At 45.3% G+C, this 24,712-nt stretch overlaps 1 protein-coding gene across 3 annotated transcripts in view; it reads right to left on the reverse strand.

Annotated features, from left to right (window-relative positions):
* Positions 1–24,712, reverse strand: part of HNF1B (HNF1 homeobox B) — a 60,711-nt gene that overhangs the window by 21,042 nt on the left and 14,957 nt on the right. For 2 of the 3 annotated variants that reach the window (XM_079955645.1, XM_079955644.1), the window contains exons 2-4: positions 21,327–21,526; positions 15,600–15,864; positions 12,477–12,715 (exon numbers count right to left, since the gene is read on the reverse strand). In XM_079955645.1, the coding sequence (XP_079811771.1) occupies positions 12,477–12,715; positions 15,600–15,864; positions 21,327–21,526 (704 nt within the window). The remainder of the gene's footprint in view (positions 1–12,476; positions 12,716–15,599; positions 15,865–21,326; positions 21,527–24,712) is intronic. The other variant, XM_079955646.1, reaches the window with a different exon arrangement.

Here is a 24,712-nt window from a genome sequence, read left to right on the forward strand (position 1 = left end):
CCCATTTTTACGCCACCATGTCCTGGTTTATTTTTGTTCCACTTTTGTTCCACTATAGCCCCTTGAGACAGTGCTCATAGAAAAGCACAACAAAATAAAGTAGAATAAATCAACCACTAATGCACTATTTCTGTGTTAACACCATGCTGCAGAACAGACCCACAATAAAACACCGGTCTGGAGAGGCCCTTTGTCTGTTCTGGATCCACTGCCCATAAATTTAACTTGGATGACCTTGAATTCTAGTATTATGGGAGAGGGAGAAAAGGTTCGCTCTCCATGCCATGCATAATTTCAGAAAACCTCGCCTTTTTCTGCCCCTTTCCAACTTTTTCAGCTTGCCTGGTGCTTTTATTACATATCTTTAGGTGCCAGGTGAAAACATTCTCTTTAACCAGGCCTTGGGCTCATTCTATGTTCTTTTAAATGTGTTTGTGTGTGTGTGGGGGGGGGTTATGGGTTTGTTCCTGTTTTATCATGTGTGTTTTCATTTTGTATTTTTTTGTTGTGAACTGCCCTGTGATCTTTGGGTGAAGGGCTGTATACCAATTTAATAAATTTATTACCACTGTAGCTCAGTGGTAGAGAGCATCTGCTTTGCATACAGAAGGTCCCAGGTTCATGCCCCAATAGCATCTCCAAGCAAGACTAGGAATGTTCCTGGCCTTGGGAGAACTGCTGCCAGTCAGTGTAGACAATACTGAGCTAGATGGATGACGGTCTGACACAGTATAAGGCAGGTTCCTCTGCTCCTAACCATATTCAAGTACAGTGGTACCTCTAGTTGTGTTCACCTCTGGTTACGTATCCTTCGGGATACGTATGTGGCAAACCCAGAAGTATTTTTCTGGGTTTCGCCTTGTGCGCAAGCGCAGAAGTGCTCTACGCACCGCGCGCATGCGTAGAAGCGCCACCTCCAGTTGCAAATTCCTTGGGATGTGACCGTAGCTCCAGAACAGATCCCATTCACAACCAGAGGTACCACTGTATTCCAAATCAGGACATGCCATATACAGTGGTACCTCGGGTTACATACGCTTCAGGTTACATCCGCTTCAGGTTACAGACTCCGCTAACCCAGAAATAGTACCTCGGGTTAAGAACTTTGCTTCAGGATGAGAACAGAAATCGCGCTCCGGCGGCGCGGCGGCAGCGGGAGACCCCATTAGCTAAAGTGGTGCTTCAGGTTAAGAACAGTTTCAGGTTAAGAACGGATCTCCAGAACGAATTAAGTACTTAACCTGAGGTACCACTGTATTTATAATATAAAAGCATGTCATTACCTGCATTTTTATTTTTAATACTTTCCCCTCCAAAAACTGGATGTTTTATTTCAGTTATATTCACACCATGCATTGAAAGCACTCTGATACCAAGCTTTGAACTTCCATGGCTTCCCCTAAAGAATCCTGGGGGCTCTTGTTTGTTAAGGATGCTGAGTGAGTTTTTTTAGGGGACCCTCACAGAGCTAGAATTCCCAGCACCTTTAGCAAACTACAGTCCCCATGATTTTTTAGGCGAGGAGCCATGGCAGTTGAAGTGGTGCAACAGGGATTACTGTAAATGTATGGGGTGGCTGTGACTTTTTAGTTCATAAGTCACAAAGTCTCCAAGTCCCTAAGGGCTTTTTCTACAATTCTGAAGGCATGGGTCCAAGTGGTTCTAAATCAGAACAAACAGTAATCCGCTGAAAACCGGAGTGCCTTTTTCCTCGACTGAGCACTAAGGAATGGTTTCTCCCTGGGGAAAGAAGCAGGGATAGAGGAAGTGTGGATAACCCCTAACTCTTCTGACTCGCGGGGGGAGCTCTTTCCACACCCCCTCCCCACCAAAAGGCCGATCAACATTTCTGCCTTTGTACCATTTCATCTACAAGAGCCCACGGATTCTATTGAGAGAGCCAGCAAAAACTACAAGAGACTGCCACTCAAAAGGTGCTTGAAAGCGTTACTCTCCTGCGGCTGTGGGGCGAATCATTTATGTCCATTATAAACCAGTTTATTGTGACTGTCCTCCTTTGCCTATTTGGCTGGTGCCATAAAGCTCTAATTATCCCCAATAAAACCAGAAAAGGTTCCTAAACAACGTGTTGAGCTGATACAACACAATAATGAGCAAGAAAGCGTAAAATATGGGGCTTGGATGGGCCGTCCCCCTTTGGCATTCAAATCCAGCATTCTGCTGCTCCTCCTAGCAGTAGAATGGGGAATAAATCACTGAGAACCTTTTTAAGTGCTCCCCTTCCCCCAGAGAACTAACCCCTACAACTTTATTCCAAAGGACTGAAAATCATAAGACACGTAGAAACAGTGGTATAATTAAAGAAGAAAGCACTTGTCTCCTTTACGTGAAGAGTAAGTTGGTATGTTGTGCTACTATCTCTGATTTGGTTGACGTTTGATGAGTTGATTTATACTAGAAAGAGAGATGTCAGAATGGATGCCACATCCATTCCAAAACACTACCCTGGATATGTTACAGTTCATCTCTGGTGTGAATGATGAACTCTCTTTAGCTACTCCACGGTGAGTGAAATACACTCAGGGGAAATGTAATTAATTAATTTCTTTAATTCACACATTTCAGGGTCAAGTCTAGCTATTTGAAAGCAGATGCCCAGGCTCAATCCTGGCCCAAATTAAGTCCCAAGTACCATCTTGAGAGCCTCCAGATGAACTGTTTATTTGAGCATTTCATCTTCATTTGCTTGCACAGGCTTATGCAGAGGTTAAACAATGCCCAGTCTTCATTGACCATTTGTTCAGATTTGTTTGCAGGAAGATTATACAAAAATGAGCATTTGTCCTTATTTGCTTGCAGGGTGGTTATGCAGTCATTTATCCCATCCTCTTTACTACATTTCCCTGTTTCTTTCCTACCCTCAAAAGTCTGATTTTATAGAGGGCACTTCCCAGACTGTCACTATTTTCAGGTAAATTTTTACTGCCTACTGGCAAATTCAGATTGCAGAATTAAAGTTCGGCAAACCCACTTGCCGAAAAGATGATGATGATGATGATGATGATGATTGTGATACAGAAAGTTATGGGGAAATGCACATGAAAGGAGAATAACACTTCAGGCAGCAAAGTATATTGGGCTGAACCTGCACTAGGGAAGTATCTATGGGGCAGACCGTCACTGTTTTCAGGTGGGATTTAACCTCATCCTGGCAAATTCAGGATTGTGTAATGAAAGTTCATTTGGAGCTCTTGAGCAACAAGCCTGCTTCAAAAGAAAGAAAAAAGACGAAGACAAAGGGGACTTTTTGCAATAAGGAAAGTGATGAGAAGAAGCCCTGGAAACTATGGAATAACAATTGCTTCATGCGACGCTGTTTAACCTTCCTGCGCACAAATCAGAACGAATGCTTAATAAACAGCCAATGTTGTCTAACCTCCCCACAAACCTTGTGCAAACAAATCAGGATGAGCGCTCAGTAAGCAAGTGGTCTGGAAGCAACCTATGTCTGGATCCTCAGTCCCTCATCTGTAAAATAGGTGTTTTAGTGAACTCTTTATAGAGTTATAGGGAGTTATACATCACAGGGTTATTGTGCAAGCAGACACAGTGAAAATGGTCAGCAGCAATTTAAAAAAAACCCTCCCCTTTTGCCATCCTCTTAAGAAGGTTTAAAGAAAGTTACACACACACAAAAAAAATGTATAAATTATGCTATACCTCTCTCCTCATCCCTTCAGAATTCAAAGCTTAATTGCATACAACTGTTGCACATTATTTAGTACTGGCTAGAGTGGCTTGGGACAGAAGAGGGTTGCAGACGATTTGAGGCATGCTATTAAGCAGTTAAGGAATTTAGTGCTCCAGACAACCCTACAGAAACAGTGCAAGGACAGTTCAAATCCCAGCATGGAGAGTCATCAGTGGGGTCAGCAAAAAAAACAGCCGGCCTGTGAGGAGTTGCAAATTCCATCTCTCCCCTGCCCCTTGCATTGTGCAGGTGAGTAAATTAAAGGGGGGATATTAAACCTCCAACGAAGAGCTTTGTGGCTGTAAGTTTCAGCTCTTCTTTCAGCCTCCGGAAGGGATCCTTCGCACATCAGCTGCTTAGGAAAGCCTCATGTGCAGGACTGTGGAAGGATTTCCAGTGTGTGGCAAAGGATTCTGGAATACATTCTAGAGTAAACACAGAAGAGCCCTGCCAGATTGGACCCAGAATCTGTCTAGCCCACCACCTTCTGTCACACACAGACCATCCAGGTGTCTTCGGGAAGCCCAAAAGCAAGACGTAACAACAAGAACGCTCTCCCCAGTTTGTGATTCTCAGCCACTGGTATATAAGAAGATTCCTTATACCCGGTCAGACTATTTGCCTCCTAGCTTACTATTGTCTGTTCTGACTGGCAGCAGTTCTGCAGAGGCCAGGGCAAAAAAAGGGTCTTTCCCATCACCAACTACGTGGAGATGCTGGGTTTTGAACCTAGGACCTTCTGCATGCAAAGCAGGTGCCCTACCACTGAGCTATGGCCCTTCCCTCTAGATATGGGAACGTAGGAAGATGCCTTATACCAAGTCACACCATTGGTCCACCTAGTTTAGTACTGTCTACACTGACAGGCAGCAGCTCTTCAGGATTTCGGAGAAGACACATTTCCTAGTGCTACCTGGAGATATCAGGGATTGAACCTGGGACCTTCTGCATGCAAAGCAGGTGCTCTACCACTGAGAGGAATACTGCTTCTGGGCCTGAACCTGGGAGAAGTATATAGCCAGGATGATTGGGAGCCATTGATAGACTTGTCCTCCGGTTCAATTTGTCTAATCTCCTTTCAAAGCCAACTTAGACAGCAGACATCATCATATTTTACAGGAGCAGATTCCATCAATCAATTAGAACAGGTCCTACAGACCCCACACCAGTTATTGAGAGAGGGTCACAGCTCAGCAAGAAAGCACATGTCCACATGCAGAAAGTCCCTGGGTCAATATCTGGCCAATTCTCAACAAATGAAATTGACCTATGGAAAATGCAACTTGAAAAAAGAGGCATTGTGCATACCTTTGTAAACCAAGAAAACTTTAATAAAAATATTTTTTAAAAAAATATCTGGCCAATTGAAGAGAGGTAGCAGGAATGGATAAAGGTTTCTTCCTTTTCATCATTATTATTATTTATTGATTTTCTTACTCACTCTTCACCATAAGGTCCCAGGGTGGAATACAATATAAAAACACAGGATGAAAATTAGTTGAAACAATCTACAATCAGAATCCTAAATATATGGGTTAATCTATATCTACCAGGTGTCCAAGGCCAGAGCAAAAAGATGCATCTTCAGCAGATGATGAAAGCTGTGCAATGAAGGAGCCAGGGACACCTCCGTGGGGAGAGAATTTCAGAGCTCAGGAGCTGCCACAGAGAGCACCTTATCACAAGGCTCTCTCTGTGGCAAACTTGCAAACTCTCAAGAACAGCATTAAGTTCCAAGAGGACCTCCCCTGTGCCAGCCTTAACACCCAAGAAGGGTCTGTAAAGAAGGAGATGGTCTTTCAGATATTTCAGATGTTTGTTCACACACCATACATTTAAAGTACAAGACTTCACCCAAAGAATCCTGGGTACTGTAGTTTATATTCCACAGAGCTACAGTTCCTGGAACCCATTACAAACTTGTGGAAATGAGGGTACAAGTTTTAACTAAGTAGATATTTCCAGGAAAGGGGAGGGGGGGAGAAGGGTTGCCGCTTAGTGGTAGAGCTCCTGTTTTGCATGCAGAAGGTCCCAGGCACGCCCAGTTTAAAAAGAACAGGTAAAAGGTAAGAGGAAAGACCTGGAGAGCTGCTGCCAGTCAGTGCAGACAATACTGAACTAAATGGACCTGTGAAGTATATTGCAGCTTCCTATGTTCCTGGGATGCACCATAGCTAAGCAGCAGTGCACCTGCTTTGCATGCAGAAGGTCCCAGGTTCAGATAGGGCTGGGAAAGACCTTTGTCTGAAATCCCGGAGAGCTGCTACCAGTCTGTGTAGACAATACTGAGCCAGATGGACCATTGGTCTGACTCAGTATTAAGGCAACAATCTATGTTCTTAAGAATCAGCATGGTGACAATTCCATATTTCTCAGAGTGTTGAATTTCACTATTTTCGGACTGAAGTCTGTGCCCTCTGAGGTAGAGGCCTGTAATGGCAAACCTTGCTGATCCAAAGCACAATGCTATTTATTTTATTGTTTAAAGGAAGGGATATAGGGAGGATGGGTTAAAAGGACCACATTTAAGAGCCTTTCCATCCTCTCGGAATAAACTGGACACTGGCTGAACCATCTCAGTGGCCCCGTAATAAGGGGAAAAACAAAAGAGAGTCATTGGCTAACTCAACAGATGCTGGAGGGATGCGGAGGACACATCAAAGGCACCCACGCTGGTTCAAAGCCCCAACTTTAATTGTCAATTAAGCATGCATAACCGGGAGGAGTTGGGGGGGGCTGGGGGGGGCTGGAAACAAAGCCAGGGTAACCCCCCCTCCCGACTCCATGCTGGCGTATTATTGTAAAGGCAAGCAGGGAAAACACTGAAAACAGCTGATTTTGCTGACAGTGTGCTGGTAGTGCATCTTGTAAGCAATCAGGCCCTGACAGAAGAGAGTAAGCTCCTCTCTCTGTCACACGGGTATTGTGTGGGACATTCCACCACTAGGGTCACATTGTGGTCAGTGGGGAAGAGAGTGGAGCCTCTTTAGGCAGCTGCTTCAAAGCACATCCAGGACAGTCGGAGGAACACTGCTACATACACACCATACATCTATCTAAACCATATTTAAAACAAACATCCCTGTGAACCATAGTTTACCCCTCAAAGAGCTACTGCTCCCAGCACCCTTCAACTACAGTTCCCATGATTATTTGTATTTTTGTTATACAGTGGTACCTTGGTTCTCAAACACCTTGGTACTCAAACAACTTGGAACCCAAACACTGCAAACCAGGAAGTTAAGTGTTCCGGTTTGCAAACATTTTTTGGAAGCCAAATGTGCTCCATTTTGAGTGTTACACTTCCGTTTTGAGTGTTACGCTGAGGTCTGTCTATTTTGTGTTTTTGTGGCTTTTTTGTTTTGTTTTTGTGACTGTGTGGAACCTGGTTCAGCTACTGATTGATTGATTGTATGACTGCAGTACATTGTTCATTGCTTTCATTTTATGGATCAATGGTCTCGTTAGATGGTAAAATTCATGTTAAATTGTTGTTTTAGGGGTTGTTTTTAAAAGTCTGGAATGGATTAATCCATTTTGCATTACTTTCTATGAGAAAGCACACCTTGGTTTTGGAACGAACTTCTGGAACGGATTAAGTTTGAGAACCAAGGTACCACTCTATTTGTATTTTCCAGCCCACCTTTCCTCCTAGCAGCTCAAAGGTGGGTAATTAATAACAACAATAATCATAATTGTAAGCTTCCAATTGGCTGGACTAGACAACTTCAAGCTCTATAATTCTAAGGTTCAGCCCCTGCCCCCCCCCCCCATTCAATCTTGGCGGCAAGGAGTGGTTTTGTGATTCCCTTCTAGCACATGCTGCAATCAGTTAATGGGATCTATATAACCGGTAGTTTTGCCACAGCCTGATTATCACCAGCGTGTGGCAGCATGGAGGCGAGCTTCTACACTGGTGGCACCAGGGTTGTGGAACGCCCTCATTGCCCAAATACAGGAGCCGCCATGAGGGCTGGCATTCTGAAGGAACACCCCTGACTAGGCAAGCTTTCCCCTGAACTGAACTTCTTGTTTCATTGTTTCAACTAGTTTTTAAATGTTTTAATTGCTGTGCTGTTCAATTGTTTTTGCATTGCTGCATATTCCAATTAAGGATGTTTTGATGCCCTAAAGGATTTGTTACTGTGCATTTTAATTATGGATTTTACAGCCATTTTTTGGTATGTAAGTGGTATACAAATGAATTAATAAATGATAATAATAATAATAATAATAATAATAATAATAATGATGCATGTTCAGGAACACCAAAGGCACATGCTGCACACAGTATATGTGATCTGTGCTAGCACATAATCGTAGCTGTCGCCACCCCAGCCCTAACATTTCTTTAACTAATGCTATGCTGGCATTTCAGTTACTAGAGAATAGGTTGTAAAATGACATTAAATAAAATCGGTGAAATCAATACAGCCAGTGGAGTGGAATCAAGCCACATCCACCCCATGCATTTAAAGCACCTTTATACCACTTTTAACCATCATGACAAATGAATCCCAGTTTGTTAAGGGTGCTGCAAGTTGGCAGGAGACCCCTCACAGAGCTGCAACTCCCAGAATCCTTAGCAAGCTACAGTTTCCAGGATTCTTTGGGGTGGGGGAAGCCATGATGATTCAAGTGTTATAGGAGTGCTTTTATGTACCATGTGTGGCTGTGACCTGATCAGTCAGTGGTCTTTGGCATGAGGAAAGGGGTGTTACATAAGCACCCTTTATTCATCTGCAGAAGGCCGGAGGGTAAATTGGTCTCACTATCCCAATGATGGGTGGGATTTCAATTCGGTGGGTAGGGCAGGGAGGACCTTAGCCGATAAAAACCAGACTGGTTCAATCTGCTAAAATCTTCCTGTACATTTAAGATTAGAGGCAGCTTAAATGATGACATGTGAATCAGAGAAAGGGCCGTAGCTCAGTGATATGAACACACACTGGCTCTAGTGTATCCTAGGTTCAACTCCAGAAAGGGCTTGGGAGAGATTTTGGCCTGAAATTCAGGAAATCTGTAGACGATGATTCCTCTGAGGTTCTTCCGAGACTTTAATTTTAGCCACAAAACTTTATGCTGCGATTAATAACATGCTGTGAACCACCCTGAGACCTATGGGTAAAGGATGGTATACAAATTTCATAAAATATACTAATGGTAATAATATAATGGCTCCTCCACCAAAACATCCTGGAAATTGTAGTCTGATGAGAAGAACGAGGGGTCCAGTCCAAAGGTGAGCCTGACTGACACTGAATTCAGGTTGCTCCCAGACACCCTGTTTATTGAATGTTTATTCTGGTGATTCGTTTGCACCGAGTTTGTGAGGACATCAGAAGACAGTCACATTCATTTAAAGCACATGACTTCCCCCAAAGGATCCTGGGAACTGTAGCCTCCCCCTCCCGGAGTTAAAACTCCCAGCACCCTTAGCAAATGACAGATCCCAGGCTTCCTTTTTATGGTAGAAGCTATGTGCTTTGAATGCATTATGTGGATTGTGCAAACGACATTGGTTATTTATTCAAAGATTGCTTTATAGCATAAAGCCATCAAAGCACTGTGTAAGATGAAAACTGACCCAGACCCCAAAACGTAACATTCTCACAACAATAGCATTGTTCTGACAAATTCTAAAAACCAAAGAAGAATATTTATGCAGATCTATAATTGATATCTTATAAATGACCGGGTCAACCATCAGGAAAAGCATTCTTAAACAAAAACATTATTTACGGTAAGTATTTAGTGAGAACTCATTCTGACTGGTGGGTGGAGGGGTCAGACAACATTGCACGAAGCAGTCCCACACTTTCCAAGTGGATGATCCCATAACTTTCCTTACCACATAAAATCCTTTTTGGGGAGGGAGGGAGGGAGCAAGTAGCTGTGCTGCGCAAGAGTACCAAATCAGCTTTAATTGTACAACCTGAATTTGCTGGCATGTGATTCAATCCCAACCAGAAAACAGAAACTCTAGCACAGTGGCTGTTCACAAGTATGATGCAATATTTTGAGTGCTTCCATCATAAAAGATGACTCAAAAGGTCCCATTTATCAGTTCCCTGTTTGTAACCAGCAATGCTAGATAGAAGTTCTGCAGCTTCCATGCTGCAACTGGGTGGGATTACATTAGTTGTCTCCCTCCACCCGTTCCTTTAGAAAGGGGGGGGGGTGGAGAGAGAGAGTGATAGAGATTGAGGATGCTGTATTGTTTAAGGAACCAGCAGCAGAGACCCAAAAGAAAAGAGCTAGTGACCCCACACTGACCCCAACACAACCCTAACGCTTGTCAGAAAGCTGATTTCTGTTGTTTGCCTCTTGAGCTCGCTGACTTTGGTGTGTAGATTACAGGTACAAGAACAATGGGGATTGTTCTGCCCAACAATGCTCCTTGCTCTACACCACTCAGTCACTTGAGATAGCCTCCCCCCTCCCCCAATTAAGCGCCACTCTCTTCTAGCCTTGTCCCTTTCCAAACTCTCCCAATTTAAATGTGCCTGCTTCCCCATCTCTCGTCCCTCTCCATTATCCTGCTTTGCTTTTGTGACAACCCTCTGGTCCACCCAACAAGTTATAAAATGACCAAAGACTTGCCATAAACACAGATGGGGGAGAGCATGAGACAGGCAGTGAAAGTTCCCCTCAGGGTGTCCCCTTTTTTATTGTGCATCCATGATGATTTGTGCCCATGATGGCATCAGGAAGGTTTAAAAAAACTGTTTTTCCAAGGGACACTGCCTCTTGACAGTGGAGGCAGAGCATAGCCCCTGTGGCTACCAGCCATTGGTGGCAGCCTTATCCTCCATCATTTTGTCTAATCCTGTTTTAAAGGTAAAGGGACCCCTGACCATTAGGTCCAGTTGTGACCGACTCTGGGGTTGCGGCGCTCATCTCACTTTACTGGCCGAGGGAGCCGGCGTACAGCTTCCGGGTCATGTGGCCAGCATGACTAAGCCGCTTCTGGCAAACCAGAACAGCGCATGGAAACTCCGTTTACCTTCCCGCCGGAGTGGTACCTATTTATCTACTTGCACTTTGTGCTTTCGAAATGCTAGGTTGGCAGGAGCAGGGACCAAGCAAAGGGAGCTCACCCCGTCGCGGGGATTCTGTAATAAACGAAAATCTGCCCTTATTCCCTTATGGGTGACACAAGAGCCCTTATAGAGTCCTTTGTAGGTTCTCCATCGGTTGGAGAAAAGAACAGAGGAAAACCAGAGAATATTGAGAAGCAAAGCAGCTCGTAAGCCTGATCTTTATTGAACTGTTGTAACAGGGTGCTCCCCTCACATGAAAGGAGCAAGACCCAGAACCCAGGTGTGCCCGCCCTTATATAGACATTTAAAATTGCCTGTCCTGGAGTCCAAGACCACCCCCAGAAACATCATCATACATCACAGAAGGGGTGTAGCTCAAGACCACCCCCCAGACACATCATACCTACATCACAGAAATCTGAGTGCATTGTTTATCTCCTGTCGTTGTTTATCTCCTGTCTGGCAGGTTACCTGTTAATGTTTACTTGATTGGATACCCTGGGGATCCTGGCCAGTATTTTGTAGTGACAAATACTTAGTTCCTGAGCCAGGTCACAGGCTCACCCTATTCATACACAGATATACCCTTTTGTGAATGGAAAGACAATGGGGGGGGCGTTTCCATTTTCCTTTGACCTTGCAGAGAAAACATTTGGTCAGTTTGGGAGCCAAAATGGCTCCAGGACTGCCCCCTGTGCTGCCTCAAACATGTGGCCCATACATTTATGTATATGTTTGCCTGGCAAATCCTAGGCTCTGTGGTTTAACCCACAGTGCCACCCGTGTCCCTATCCTGTTTCAAAGCCATCCAAATTGGTGACTATCAGTACATCTCTTTGGAGCAAATCCCAGAGTTTTAACTATGCACTGTGTGAATAAGTATTTCTTTTGTCTGTCCAGCATTCAACTTCATTGGATGGCCCAAAGTTCTGGTGTTTTGAGAGAAGGAAAGCTTCTCTCTATATTCACTTTTCTCATACCGTGAAAATTTTTATACACCTCTGTCACGCTGCCTCAAACTCGCCTCTTCTCTAAACTAAAAAAGCCCAAATGCTGCAACCTTTCTCCCAACAGGGGTTCCTCATCTTGGTTGCCCCTTTCTGAACCTTTTCCAAACTGCGGAGTCTTCCAAATGTGGACATGCCATAGATCTGTCCAGCACTGTGTTCTCACAGTGGCCAGCAAACAGAGAACAAAACCCGAATGCAATAGCACTCTAGGTAAAGGTAAAGGGGCCCCTGACCATTAGGTCCAGTCGTGACCAACTCTGGGTTGCGGCACTCATCTCGCTTTATTGGCCGAGGGAGCCGGCGTTTGTCCGCAGACAGCTTCCGGGTCATGTGGCCAGCATGATTAAGCCGCTTCTGGCGAACCAGAGCAGCACACGGAAACGCCGTTTACCTTCCCACCGGAGCAGTACCTATTTAGCTACTTGCACTTTGACGTGCTTCCGAACTGCTAGGTTGGCTGGAAATAGCACTCTGCTCACCTGCAATTCCCAGCAACACAATACCAGCATTTACGAGATTTTGTAAATGATGGTATAATAAACAGTCTCTACTACTGAGTTCCCCGTTGTCTGTTTTTGATTGTAAGCTTCTTGCAAGCAGTGAACTACTTCTGGTTATGTCACTTTGTTAAGTCGTCATTTACTCTGAAATGTACTATAAACAGCAAGTGCTTATAACAGTGTTTGCTGGGGAAACACATAATTTCCTTACCTGACATTTTGCTTGGTGGGGAAGAGCTGGGTTGCGCATGATGGGGGGAATTGTGGGAGAGCAAAAGGTTCATGCTGTGAGGTTGGCCCGTGCTGTAAGCATCCATAGCCAGCTTCTGACGAAAAGCCTCCTCTTTCCTCCGGTTCGCAAACCAGTTGTAGACCCGGACTTCCGTCACCAAATTTGAACCCAGTCCATGTGCCTTAGAGGGGGATACACCCCGCTGGTGGCATTCTGCCCTAGGAGGAGGAGAATAAAGAGAGCTCATTGAAAAAGCTTGCAATAAAAGCCTTCGGTAGGCAACCAGAGCTATCCTGGCACTGCTGGATCAGGCCAGTGGTCCACCTAGTTCAGCATCCTGTTCTCACAGTGACCAACCAAATGCCTATGGGAAGCCCACAAACAGGACCTGAGCACAACAGGATCTGTCCTTTCTGTGGTTTCCAGCAAACTGGCATTCAGAAGCATGCTGCCTCCAGCAGTGGAAGCACCTTAAAGACTTAATGAATTTATTATGGGACAGGCTTCTACGGATGACAGATTCCACTGGTGTTCAGAAAACCTTATGAGGACTTAATGGGGGTAACAGTGGCTGTCTAGATGCTGTTGATGTGTTAAAAGTTGAGCTGCTGAACTGATTTCTTACGAGCTCAGAACTAATATTATGAGGCACTTGTAACAGTTTAGTGTGGCAGCACCTACACTTTCAAACTCCCTGCCTATTTACATCCAGTAGTGCCTTTGCTGTATACCTTCCGGAACCTGCTAAAAACCTGTTTTCGTTCAGGAAAACCTATACAGACATGTAAAAGCTGAAATGTGCTTTAATCTGTTTTTAGCTTAACTCTTGATTTTACAGTGGAACCTCAGGTTAAGTACTTATTTCGTTCCGGAGGTCTGTTCTTAACCTGAAACTGTTCTTAACCTGAAGCACCACTTTAGCTAATGGGGCCTCCTGCTGCCGCTACGCCACCGGAGCACGATTTCTGTTCTCATCCTGAAGCAAAGTTCTTAACCCAAGGTAATATTTCTGGGTTAGCAGAGTCTGTAACCTGAAGCGTATGTAACCTGAAGCTTATGTAACCTGAAGCTTATGTAACCTGAAGCGTATGTAACCCGAGGTACCACTGTACTTACATTTACGATTGCACACACATACATTTTCAACTTTAGTCTTTCACTGACTTTTTTTAAATAAATGGCTTAGAATTTTGACTTACACAATGGGTATATAAATTTTGCCAAATAAATAAACAAAAGTCCCATCATTCCCGAACACTGGCCACACTCAATAGGGACTTATGGGAGCCGAAAACCCAAGGTGAAAGTCCAGCTTTCCACAGCAGCAGAGGGTACTTTGGTTCTATCAATCGCATCGCCTGGGCCATCTTCTCTACCCCTCAGAGCAATCAGAGCATCAACAGGAACACTAGCTGAACAAAGCAAACATGATCCAAGGCAGTGCTGGTTGGTGCCCATTGGACAGGCAGAGGGGACCAATTCTAGTTTGGTCCCCATCCTCCTCCCTGCTGAGTTATACTAGGGCAACACTGAGACTGCCTGATGATTAGTAAGGGGGCAGGCAGGTGGAGGCTGGCTGAGGGCAGACTGGGGTTGGTAGGGCAGTTCCCCCAAATAGACCAGCCTCCACTTCACAAAGGGCTCTCAGGAATCCATACAGATCCATCAGCCTCCAAGGTGGGACGTTCTGATAGGTTTCCTGCAGAAGGAAATTAACATGCTTATATAAAACGTGGCCTTCCTTTTAAGCCATGTTATTACAGAAAAGAGAGACTCTGAATAAAATAAGTACTATAACAGGTTGGTGTTTTTAATTTAAGACAAATTTAAATTTGCCTGCCTGTTGAGATCAAGGAGGCATCGTCATAGGACTCTTTCTGGCTCCTGCTAAAAACTTTCTTGTTTACACAAGTTTACCTGGATGCTTAGAAGGTTGAAGTTTCATTTGTTTTAGCAATTGAACTTTTTATGTTTTGAAGTGTGGTTGTAAATTTTTCTTGATTTCCTTGTTTTATCTTTTTGCAAAATGCTTTTAGGGTTTTTTTGCAGTCAAGCGTTGTATAAATCTTATGAAATACAGTAAATAAATATTTGTTTGCTTAAATCATCATATTTATCATCATCAACCTTGAAAAGGCTACATGGGAACTTGTGCGGATGAAACCAAAGTACAAAAATACATTCAAAATATTTCTGAAACTGCTCCAGGTATATAATAATGATGTAAAAGTTTGTTATTCACCACAAACCCTTTCCAGCACATCTTTTTAAAATGCATAAACACATGGCTATGAATGCTTCTGGGGCCTTCTAGCCCTCCCCAAAGGGTGTGGGTAGATAAACCCCTGCCTTTTGCATGGCTGAAATACAATGTAAAATGTAGGGATCATACCATTGCTCTGCCCAGGTCTGCAGTAGTGACTGGTTGCACATCGCCAAATGTTGCCCTCAATGAAATATTGCCATTGGACCGGAAGAAGTTGCTTAACTCAACACGAGGAGCTCAACCCTTTTATTTAATCCATTTCAATATTGTATTTTTATATCATAATCTGCCCTGGGGCCATTTTTGTGAAGGGCAGCTTGGAAATCCCAATAAGAATAACTAAATTATATTTTGCTTTCAGCCGCCTACAAAACCAGGGGCCATTATACATCCCTTGTGGAGGCCCCGTTAACTACGAACCCCACAGTTTTGGATCCCCTCCAAACCTGTGCCAAAGTTTTGCAGGGAAAACCCCACATTTGGGCACAGGTTTAGAGGGGGATCCCTAATTTTGGGGTCCGCCGTTAATAAGCCTCCTCAGGGACTGAATTTAACTTGGTGGAGGGCTGAGTCTCAAACTCCTGCAGGCCTTACCCTCTTCCTGGGTAGTTTTTTCTCTCAGTTGTTGACTTATCCTAGATGGTAAGAATACCAGGTTCTTTTTCCTTTGACACAGGACGTGCCAGACACTTCACACAATGGGGGTTAACGAAAACAATGCAGGCTTTGCCCTCTGCCAACAACTAATTAGAAGCAAGACAGGGGGGAAGACGCCTTTGTCTTTTGTGCAGGGCTTAAGTTTTAGGCGTTTATTTCCCCCCCTTATTTCTGTTTACCTGTTGCACTCCTCAACCAGGGCCTCCCTTTCCTCCTTGTTGGGGTTCTTTTGCCGTTCATAGGCCTGGTACAAGATCTGCTGCGAAGCGGGGCCCCACTTGAACCGGTTCCGCCTCATCTTCTTGCTGGGCGTTTCGGCGCAGGGGTCGTCCAGCTGACCCACCCCCTGGCTTTGCTGGTTGAACTCTGGAAAGAGAAACAGCAGCTGATCCTGACTGCTTTTGTCTGTCATATTTCCCGAACCCTGGACTGTCTGGTTGAATTCTGAAAAGAGAAAGGAGCAGATTTTGATCGGGCCTATAGCCGCCGCCACTCAACAAGAAAACCTTCATTGCACAAGAGTAAACTTCACTTCATGGAAGCCAGACAGTCTGATCAAGCTTCTCCTATATGCATAGCTGTCAACGTTTCCCTTTTTAAAAGGGAAATTCCCTTATTCCAAATAGGATTCCTCGCAAGAAAAGGGAAAAGTTGACAGCTATGCCTATATGATGCAGTTTGCTGAGGCAAACTAGGCCCGCATCTGGGGCAAGCGTAGCTTTAACATTAGGGTTGCCATATTTCAAACAGTGAAAACCCAGATAGAAAAAAATTGTTGGCCTGGCAACCTCTGAATGTTATTGGACTACAACTCCCATCAGCCCCAGTGGACAGGAATGATGGGAGCTGGAGTCCATCCACTCCTGGAGGGCACTGCCCTTGGCTATTCCCCTGACGTGCTTTTGAATTGCTAGGTTAAGTGTGGGGAGAGCAGGCAACAACCCCTCTGGAGATCTTATTTGGCCCAAGGGACTGCAATTGCTTCCCACTACAACAATTACGATCCTCCATTTTGTACAGATTGTGTGATTAAGGAAACACGTCAAGCTTTTGAAAACCTCTTTCCAGCGGAGGAAGGCACATGACGGGCCCATTTCTTTGAACGTGCTACAGTGAGTTGGTGGGTTGGGAACCTGCTTTCAAGAGGAGAAGCCGCAGATGGGAGCAATCTGCAGGAATATTTCTGTGGAGCTGCAGCCCCAATGTCTCCCTGTTTCAAAACAGGGAGACGTTGTGGCTACAGAGTGAAGGGCTTTTAATAAACGATGGAAGTGGTGAGCATACTAGTTTCTGACCAAAAAAAATGGGGAGAACAGTGCCTCTACATTTTACCTCATAGGTGCAAATGCTAGAAACTTATTATTTTTTAAAATGAAAACTGGGAATCTGGGGGTTATGTTTCATCCGGTTGGGGACTGCCCCCTTACCCGCCCCATGTATATCCATGAACAGAAGGGAATCCTTAACACTTCTTGGGATTCACCGCCCCCCAAAGCTATTTTTCTTCCACTCCAAGCTCACATTGAGATGATCCCAGCTAAAAGAAAAAGTAGCCTCCCCTTCCCCCAGGTGTTTTTTCCCTTGAAAATTGCTCAGTGACAGTCCACGTTCAAAGGCCTAGGCTAGACATATAGTTCTTCCACCCCAAGACAAGCAATGCTGAAATGTTTAAACTTCAATCTAGCGAGGGACAAATAGCTCAAAAAGGCTCCAGTGTGCTTATTGTTTATTTGTTCACTTATTGCATTTAGAGAATTCCCCATCCTTTCATTAAAAATATCCCCCTGACAGCTGAATAATAATAATGATAAAAGACATACAATAAATACCCATTGTTTGTAGGCAATAACAGTATTTTCTTAGATATTAGCCATGACAAAATAGAAAGCAAAAAGCTAACAAACAAAAGTTTAAAAATTTCAATACAAGAGACATAGAAGAGCAGAATACTGTAATAAAATCTGGCTGAGCCAATAAAAGCGACTTATTCAATATGCTAGGAAATTTTAAAAAGACATTAGATTTGGTGCCAAGCAAACCTCCCTGGGGAGGGAATCCTACATTTGGGACCACCAGCTGTACCCCCCCCCCTTGTATGCAGAATGCCCTCTCTCAATCCAGAAGTAGCAGGAGACTAGAGGAAGTTGACTACCAAGCCAGGGCTTGTGTGTAAGAAGCAGGCAGCTGATCTCAAGTTAAGCCCTTTAGGTCAGGGATGGAGAACATCTGTAGCCCTCCAGATGTTCATGGACTCCATCTCCCATCAGCCCATCCAACAGAGTCAGTGGTCAGGGCAAGCCCACACAGAAGGGGAAGCCGGGAACACTTGCCCCGGGCCTTGGAGGGCTATGCCACACTTATGTTGTCATGCCAAGAACACCCCATGGCTCCTTGCCGCCCCAGGTCTCAGACAAGCCGTGGAAGGGGCCTAGCTTCAGGCTATAATTCTGTGTACGTTTAGGTCCCATCTGCGCTAGACTTTTAATGCAGTATCATACCAGTTTAAATTGCTGTGGGCCCCAAGTATGGGTCCTTACGTAGCCAAAATCCATGCAGAAGAAGCCGACTTGGAAGGACCCAAGTTTTGCACAAGTTCAAAATATTTGCGGCGGGAGATCTCAGTGAAAACTGATAATCCTAAGTGGGCACAGAATACTGACTGACTGTGAGAGGGGCAGAAAAGCAGGAGGTGGAAAGGATTGTCTGGTTTAGGGTATGACTGGCTGGCTGCCTGTTACCCTCAATAGGAGGAGAAGCCACAAACTACCGTATTTTTCGCCCTATAGGACGCACTTTTTCCCCTCCAAAAATGAAGGGGAAATCTGTGTGCATCCTATGGGGTGAATACAGGTTCCCGCAGGGCTCCCTAGGCTGCGGATAGCAGCCTGCCACCCGGCACGCGGGGCACCCTGAAGCAGAGCGCCCCTCGCGCCGGGCAGATATCCGCAGCCTGGGGAGCCCTGCGGGAGTTCCCGCAGGGCTCCCTAGGCTGCGGATAGCAGGCTGCTGCATGGAGCGCGGGGCGCGCTGAAGCAGAGCGCCCCACGCTTCGGGCAGACATCGGCCAGCCCCACAAGCTCGGGGGACAGCGGGGAGGCGCAGCGCCACCATCCCGCTGTTCCTCGACCTGGTTTGGTTTCCCCGACCTGGTTTTGGGGGGGGGGGAAATAAAGGGAAAAAAATTTCCCTTTATTTCCCCCCAAAAAAACTAGGTGCGTCCTATGGGACAAAAAATACGGTAACCAAAAGCTACGACAAACTGCAGCAGCATTCACAACATAATGTGAAGTCATGGGTTTTGTTTTACCAGTTGGTTCAAGCAAACTGAGTTGTCTCACAGATGAGCAAACAAACCAAGGTGTGTTTCGCCAGAGCTTTTTGATTTCCAGCTGCTCTTGACAAGCATTTGAAGTGACTGCCCCAGCAAGCCACACTTTTTCAAGGCTTGGGCTCCGATGTGTAACAAACCATGGTTATAAGCTATCAGCAGAGGCTAAATGGGCCACCAGTCAAGGCCACCACAGGATCCTACACTGAAGATCGTATGAATCAGGGAGTTGCACTTGAATGACTTCCAATGTCCTGTCCAACTCTGTATGTCTTTAGAGAGGTTGGTCTTAGCCCCTTGGCCCACCAACACGCTAATCAAGTTTTGAGTTTGAATTGCCTGTAAGGTTGACATTTTCTCTCTCTGGGCTTGCATACATCAGAGAAAAATGTGGATTTGCACCAATCTGTTTCCCCAATAATTTAGGGACATCAATATGATGTCCTCCCCATCTCAGCGTTATCCCAGATCTCTCCCCGCTTTAAATGTGGACCTTTTGATCTTTGGAAATTCTGAAACAGCCAGGATTCTAAAATCTTGCATTTAAAATGGGGATGGGTCCAGGAAGACTCTGGAATGATGTTCCCATTTTGGTCTCGTGTGGACAAACTCTCTTTCTCTTTCTTGTAGGCTTCAATAGCACACGAGAAATTCAGAAGGTTAAGCTTTTTCCTGCATGTTGAAAACCTGAGCTGCTATATTTCTGCCTTTCATGTGGCTGTTTAAATGCTCAGAAATTTTGCCAAGATAAAAAGAAAAGAGGTGGGGGTTTTTTTAGGGTGGGGCAAGAATCTTATATGTGTTGACTAATTGAGAAGCTCTGATCTACCTCAGATCTATTCATCAAAAACAGTGATAATTATACTTTGCAATACCTCCTTGGTATCTTGTGCCCTGCTTAAACCTGGTGCCATAAAACAAAAGAAAGCAAAACAAAAGTCAACCAGTTTATCTTTGGATGTGTCAGAACGCAACCAGCTAATTGGATCACTCTGTCCGCATGACATTGTCCTCCCCAAGGCAATCGACACAATAGCCTATTTAAATTTACTCAGATCTCTGTAGACAAGCCTGGAAGGTAATTCTACCAGAGAAGAAAGCCCAGGTTGCTCTTCCAGTGCCACAATGCCAAACAACAAAAACAAAATGAAACGTTTGTGTATGGGATTGGCGGGGGGGGGGGGGGGGGAGGGGGAGAGCAGAGATGACAGAAACCCAACTTTTCAGATGGGAGGTGACAGAATATGTGGCACAATCCTATAAACAGCTACTCAAAACTAAGTCCCACTGAGCTCAACGGAGCTAATGCCCAGATAAGTGATAACAAGATTATCTTAGCCTCAGCTCCCTGATCAATAGGGTAGGTGAGGCTCTGAGGCTCTGTGATAGAGCACTCAGACGCTTTCGTCCTTTGTCTGCAGATCACGGTGGAGCAGGATGAAGTGTGGTTCTCCAAATACTGTTGGACTAACACTCCCTTCACATTGGCCATGCTAGCTGGGGGATGATGGGAGTTGTAGCCTAATAACATGTGATGGGTGGCACAGGTCCCCCATCCCCTGAAATTGAAGGGTAGCCTAGGAAGCTGCCTTAATACTGAGTCAGACCAATGGTCTGTCTAGCTCAGGGGTCAGCAAACTTTTTCAGCAGGGGGTGGGTCCACTGTTCCTCAGACCTACATTTTTTTTTGGGGGGGGGGGAATGAACAAATTCCTATGCCCCACAAATAACCCAGAGATGCATTTTAAATAAAAGCACACATTCTACTCATGTAAAAACATGCTGATTCGCAGGCCGGATTTAGAAGGCGATTGGGCCGGATCCAGCCCCCGGGCCTTAGTTTGCCTACCCATGGTCTAGCTCACTATCATCCATGCCAAGGGTAGCCATCATGGTGTAGCCCAGGTGTTTTGGACTAACTACAACTCTCGTTGGCACAAGCCAGCATAGCCAATGGTCAGGGATGATGGGAGCCATAATCAATATTGGCTACCCCTGGTCTACTTAGAATCGTAGAATTGTAGAGTTGGAAAGGAGACAGAGGGTCATCTTAATCCACACCCCTGCAATGTGGAAATCTCAAACACCATACCAAACCTTGCTTAGCTTTGCAAATGTGCTAGAACATTTCCTAATCTTGCCTGGAGATGCTGCAGATTGGGACCCCATGGCTGGAATAAAAACCCCATAATCTCTGGTTACTGGCTACATTGGCTGGGGTTAACAGAAGAAGAGCCCTGCTGGATCAGGCCCATCTAGCCCAGCATCCTGTTCTCACAGTGGCCAACTAGATGCCCCAATGGGAAGCCCACAAGCAGGACCTGAGTGCAACAACACTATTCTCCTCACTTGGGGTTCCCAGCAATGGGCATTCAAAGGCACATTGCCTCAGGCAGTGGAGGTAGAGCACAGCCAACGTACAACATCCTTCTGTGGTGATGGAACTCCAGCAGCTCAACCGCATGGCAAGTGCATGTCAACAGGTCACCAGCTGGAACCCACTCTCTTGTCAAGTTACACAATGTGGACGTATGCACACAAACACACACAACAACATGCCAAAAAAAATTATACTTACGCCGGAGAATCTCCCTCTGCTTCCGGACGTACCACGTATAGAGAGCCGCCCGCTTCTGCGTTTTCATGGGCGTCCCCTTGTTGAGATGTTGCGAGAGATGGGACTGATTCAGTCCAGTGACATCCACCACCTCCCTCTGGGGGATGTTGTGTTGCTGCATGTAACCCTTGATCATCTTCGCCGCTCGCCAAGGGTCCTCGCTAAGAAAGGGGGGAAATGATAGTTAACCACCACTCTGTGGAAGGCACTAGAAGAAACAGTTTTAGGCATGTAAAATGTTTGGTGTGTTGAGGATCAAAAAGTAGGGTGGGGAGTTATGCTTTTTCCCTTGAGGGGAAAGTATATTTGGAGTAAAATTTGTTTAAAATTTACCTGATGACTCAACCCAGGGTGGTTCTAAAATATTTGCCGCCTGAGGCTGAATAGCAAAATGGCATGGTTTTCCCCGCCCCCAACAAAGGCACCCAGGCCAAAGAGCTGTTTGACAGTGCAACGGACTCCCTCAGGATGTTGTGGACTCTCCTTCCTTGGAGGTTTTTAAGCAGGGATTGGATGGCCATCTGTCATGAATGCTGTAGTTGAAATCCCTGAATTGCAGAGAGTTCCCCATACCTCTCAGTAAAAATGCAACAACAACAACAAATAATTTCATGTCACCCAAAGCATCTGCCCTAGGAAAGCCACTTCACAATGCCTAATGGCAGGGCCGGCCAGAAGCTGACTAGAAGCCATGATGCAATGATGCAGGACAGAATTACCCATTCATAGATTCAGGTCTTTAAATAAGCCAAGAAACCCACATGTACGTACACAAACACGTACACGAAGTTATTTGTGTTTTGACTTTTATAAAATGAATCATACAGCTACTCTGGGAAATTCTAGATACACATTACTGGTTTTAACTGGAATCACTCCAAGGCTGACTCAAGTGTGTGAAGAAGACGGAGAACACTCACAGCCTGAAATTTCACCTCAGATGTGATGGCCTCCCGTTTGCTCTGCTCTCAAGGGCTGGCCTCTGTTGTGAGGTAAAACTTCATGCCCTCATTTTGAGGGAGAAATGTAGAAATTGCCTCTACCTTCCTGATTTTTTAAAAAATCACTGGAGCGTGTTGAGTTACTCATGGACCAAATTACAGGTCTCTAGGACATGTGGAAGAAGGGACGCGGGTGGCGCTGTGGGTAAAAGCCTCAGCGCCTAGGGCTTGCCAATCGGAAGGTCGGCGGTTCGAATCCCCGCGGCGGGGTGCGCTCCCGCTGCTCGGTCCCAGCGCCTGCCAACCTAGCAGTTCGAAAGCACCCCCGGGTGCAAGTAGATAAATAGGGACCGCTTACTGGCGGGAAGGTAAACGGCGTTTCCGTGTGCTGCGCTGGCTCGCCAGATGCAGCTTTGTCACGCTGGCCACGTGACCCGGAAGTGTCTCCGGACAGCGCTGGCCCCCGGCCTCTTGAGTGAGATGGGCGCACCAACCCCAGAGTCTGTCAAGACTGGCCCGTACGGGCAGGGGTACCTTTACCTTTACCTTTAGGACATGTGGAAGTAGTCTAATAATGTTGGCATCCCATAAGAGAGTGGCATTTTAATTTCACACATTACCCCACACTGGGCATTGCAAAATGGCCACTCACCACTATTACCAATATGAAGTCCAGAACAGGGGGCAGTATTTGGGGCTCTGGGGCTCCAGTAGGTGCCTGAGGGTGGCCAGATTCATCTTTACAATGAATCCACATCTGAGCAGGACGTTGAAGCTTCAACAGGTGGAAAAAGTGCTTATTTTGGGGGGGGGGCATAAATAAGAGTATCCACCATCTGCACTCAGTGTGGAAATTAAATGTAAACTCCTCTTGCCTTCAGTCCCCTCACAAGTACCCCACACCAAAAAAATTATCATGCCACATTATTCTTTTAAAATGTCTTTTAAAAGACCAATATGGCTATACATCTGGAGTTTGTCACTAACCAACTGAAAATGTTGCCTCTGAACATTTTCTCACTCTACCAGGGAGTGCACAGTTGACAGTGGCAACTTTTCTTACAAAACCACACCACTTTGCGATCTCTTTTCTTGCCTTGTGTACCCACAGTTATTGGATGGAAGTCAGGCCCTTTGCTGAGTCACAGAAACGTACGATAGCTACATGCACAAGGTCAGGAAAACACAGCGATCCTCCGACAAACATTGGAAGTTGCCCAATCACAGGCGGCTCGCGGGTTTGTGGTTTCGGATAAGTTTTGTCACAGAGTTTACCTGCCCTGCTCTCCCGCCCTCAGCATCTCAGCCATCTTCACAACAAGGGTAGGCAAATAAAACCCCACATCCTCCCAAGAAATATGCCAAGAATTTATTCTCCTGGATTATAAAAAAAACCACACACCCTGGCTCTCCGGATTAAGAAAATCTATCTTAACTATATCTGCACTCGCATACAAAGGGGATTCTGCCCAGCCAGGCATTCTTCCTCCAAAATCTGCCCTTTCCCTCAGTATCCCCCCCCCCCGCCAATCGCCTGTCTCATATCTGTTAAGGGTTCCTTGAGATCAGTGGGGGGGGGGGTTGTGGGTACATATTATAGAATGTTATAGAACATGTTATAGAATGTTTTTGACCAAATAATTGAGCATTTGTTGTGGATTTATTCTGTTTTTGTTGGTGTTGTGGGGCTTCTCTAGTGGTACATCCCATTACTGGTGTCTGGAAGGGCTACAACGCAACAAAAGCAGAGCAAAAATAAACCAGAACATAGTGGTACCTCAGGTTACATACGCTTCAGGTTACATACGCTATATTTGCTTGTCCTAAATACATTCTAATTCCCCAACGCCACCCATTATTTTTAATGATCTTGATCTGCTGAAGACCAGAGAGTAGTTTGTAGAAAAGAAGGGAAAGAACAGAATATATTGTTGAGATGATATTTTCTAAATTGCTTTCGGAAGTAGTAGATTAGTGGCTTTTAGAGCTGCTTGTCCTTTCCAAAATAATATTCCAATCCTTCCTTCCTTCTTGAGTAAATTATATACAGTGGTACCTCGGGTTACATATGCTTCAGGTTACATACACTTCAGGTTACAGACTCCACTAACCCAGAAATAGTGCTTCAGGTTAAGAACTTTGCTTCAGGATGAGAACAGAAATCGTGCTCTGGCGGCGCGGCGGCAGCAGGAGGCCCCATTAGCTAAAGTGGTGCTTCAGGTTAAGAACAGTTTCAGGTTAAGAACAGACCTCCGGAACAAATTAAGTACTTAACCCGAGGTACCACTGTATTGACGGTATCAGAAAGCAATGGGATTTCAGGAGGCAGTTGCAGGATATGTGTTGTTTGGCAACGAAGCAGCAGGCACAAACAGCGTTGAAAAGCAGGACTGTGTTGGACTGACC

The sequence above is a fragment of the Podarcis cretensis genome (genome assembly GCF_951804945.1).
Source record: "Podarcis cretensis genome assembly, chromosome: 15".
In the NCBI taxonomy this organism is placed as follows: domain Eukaryota; kingdom Metazoa; phylum Chordata; class Lepidosauria; order Squamata; family Lacertidae; genus Podarcis; species Podarcis cretensis.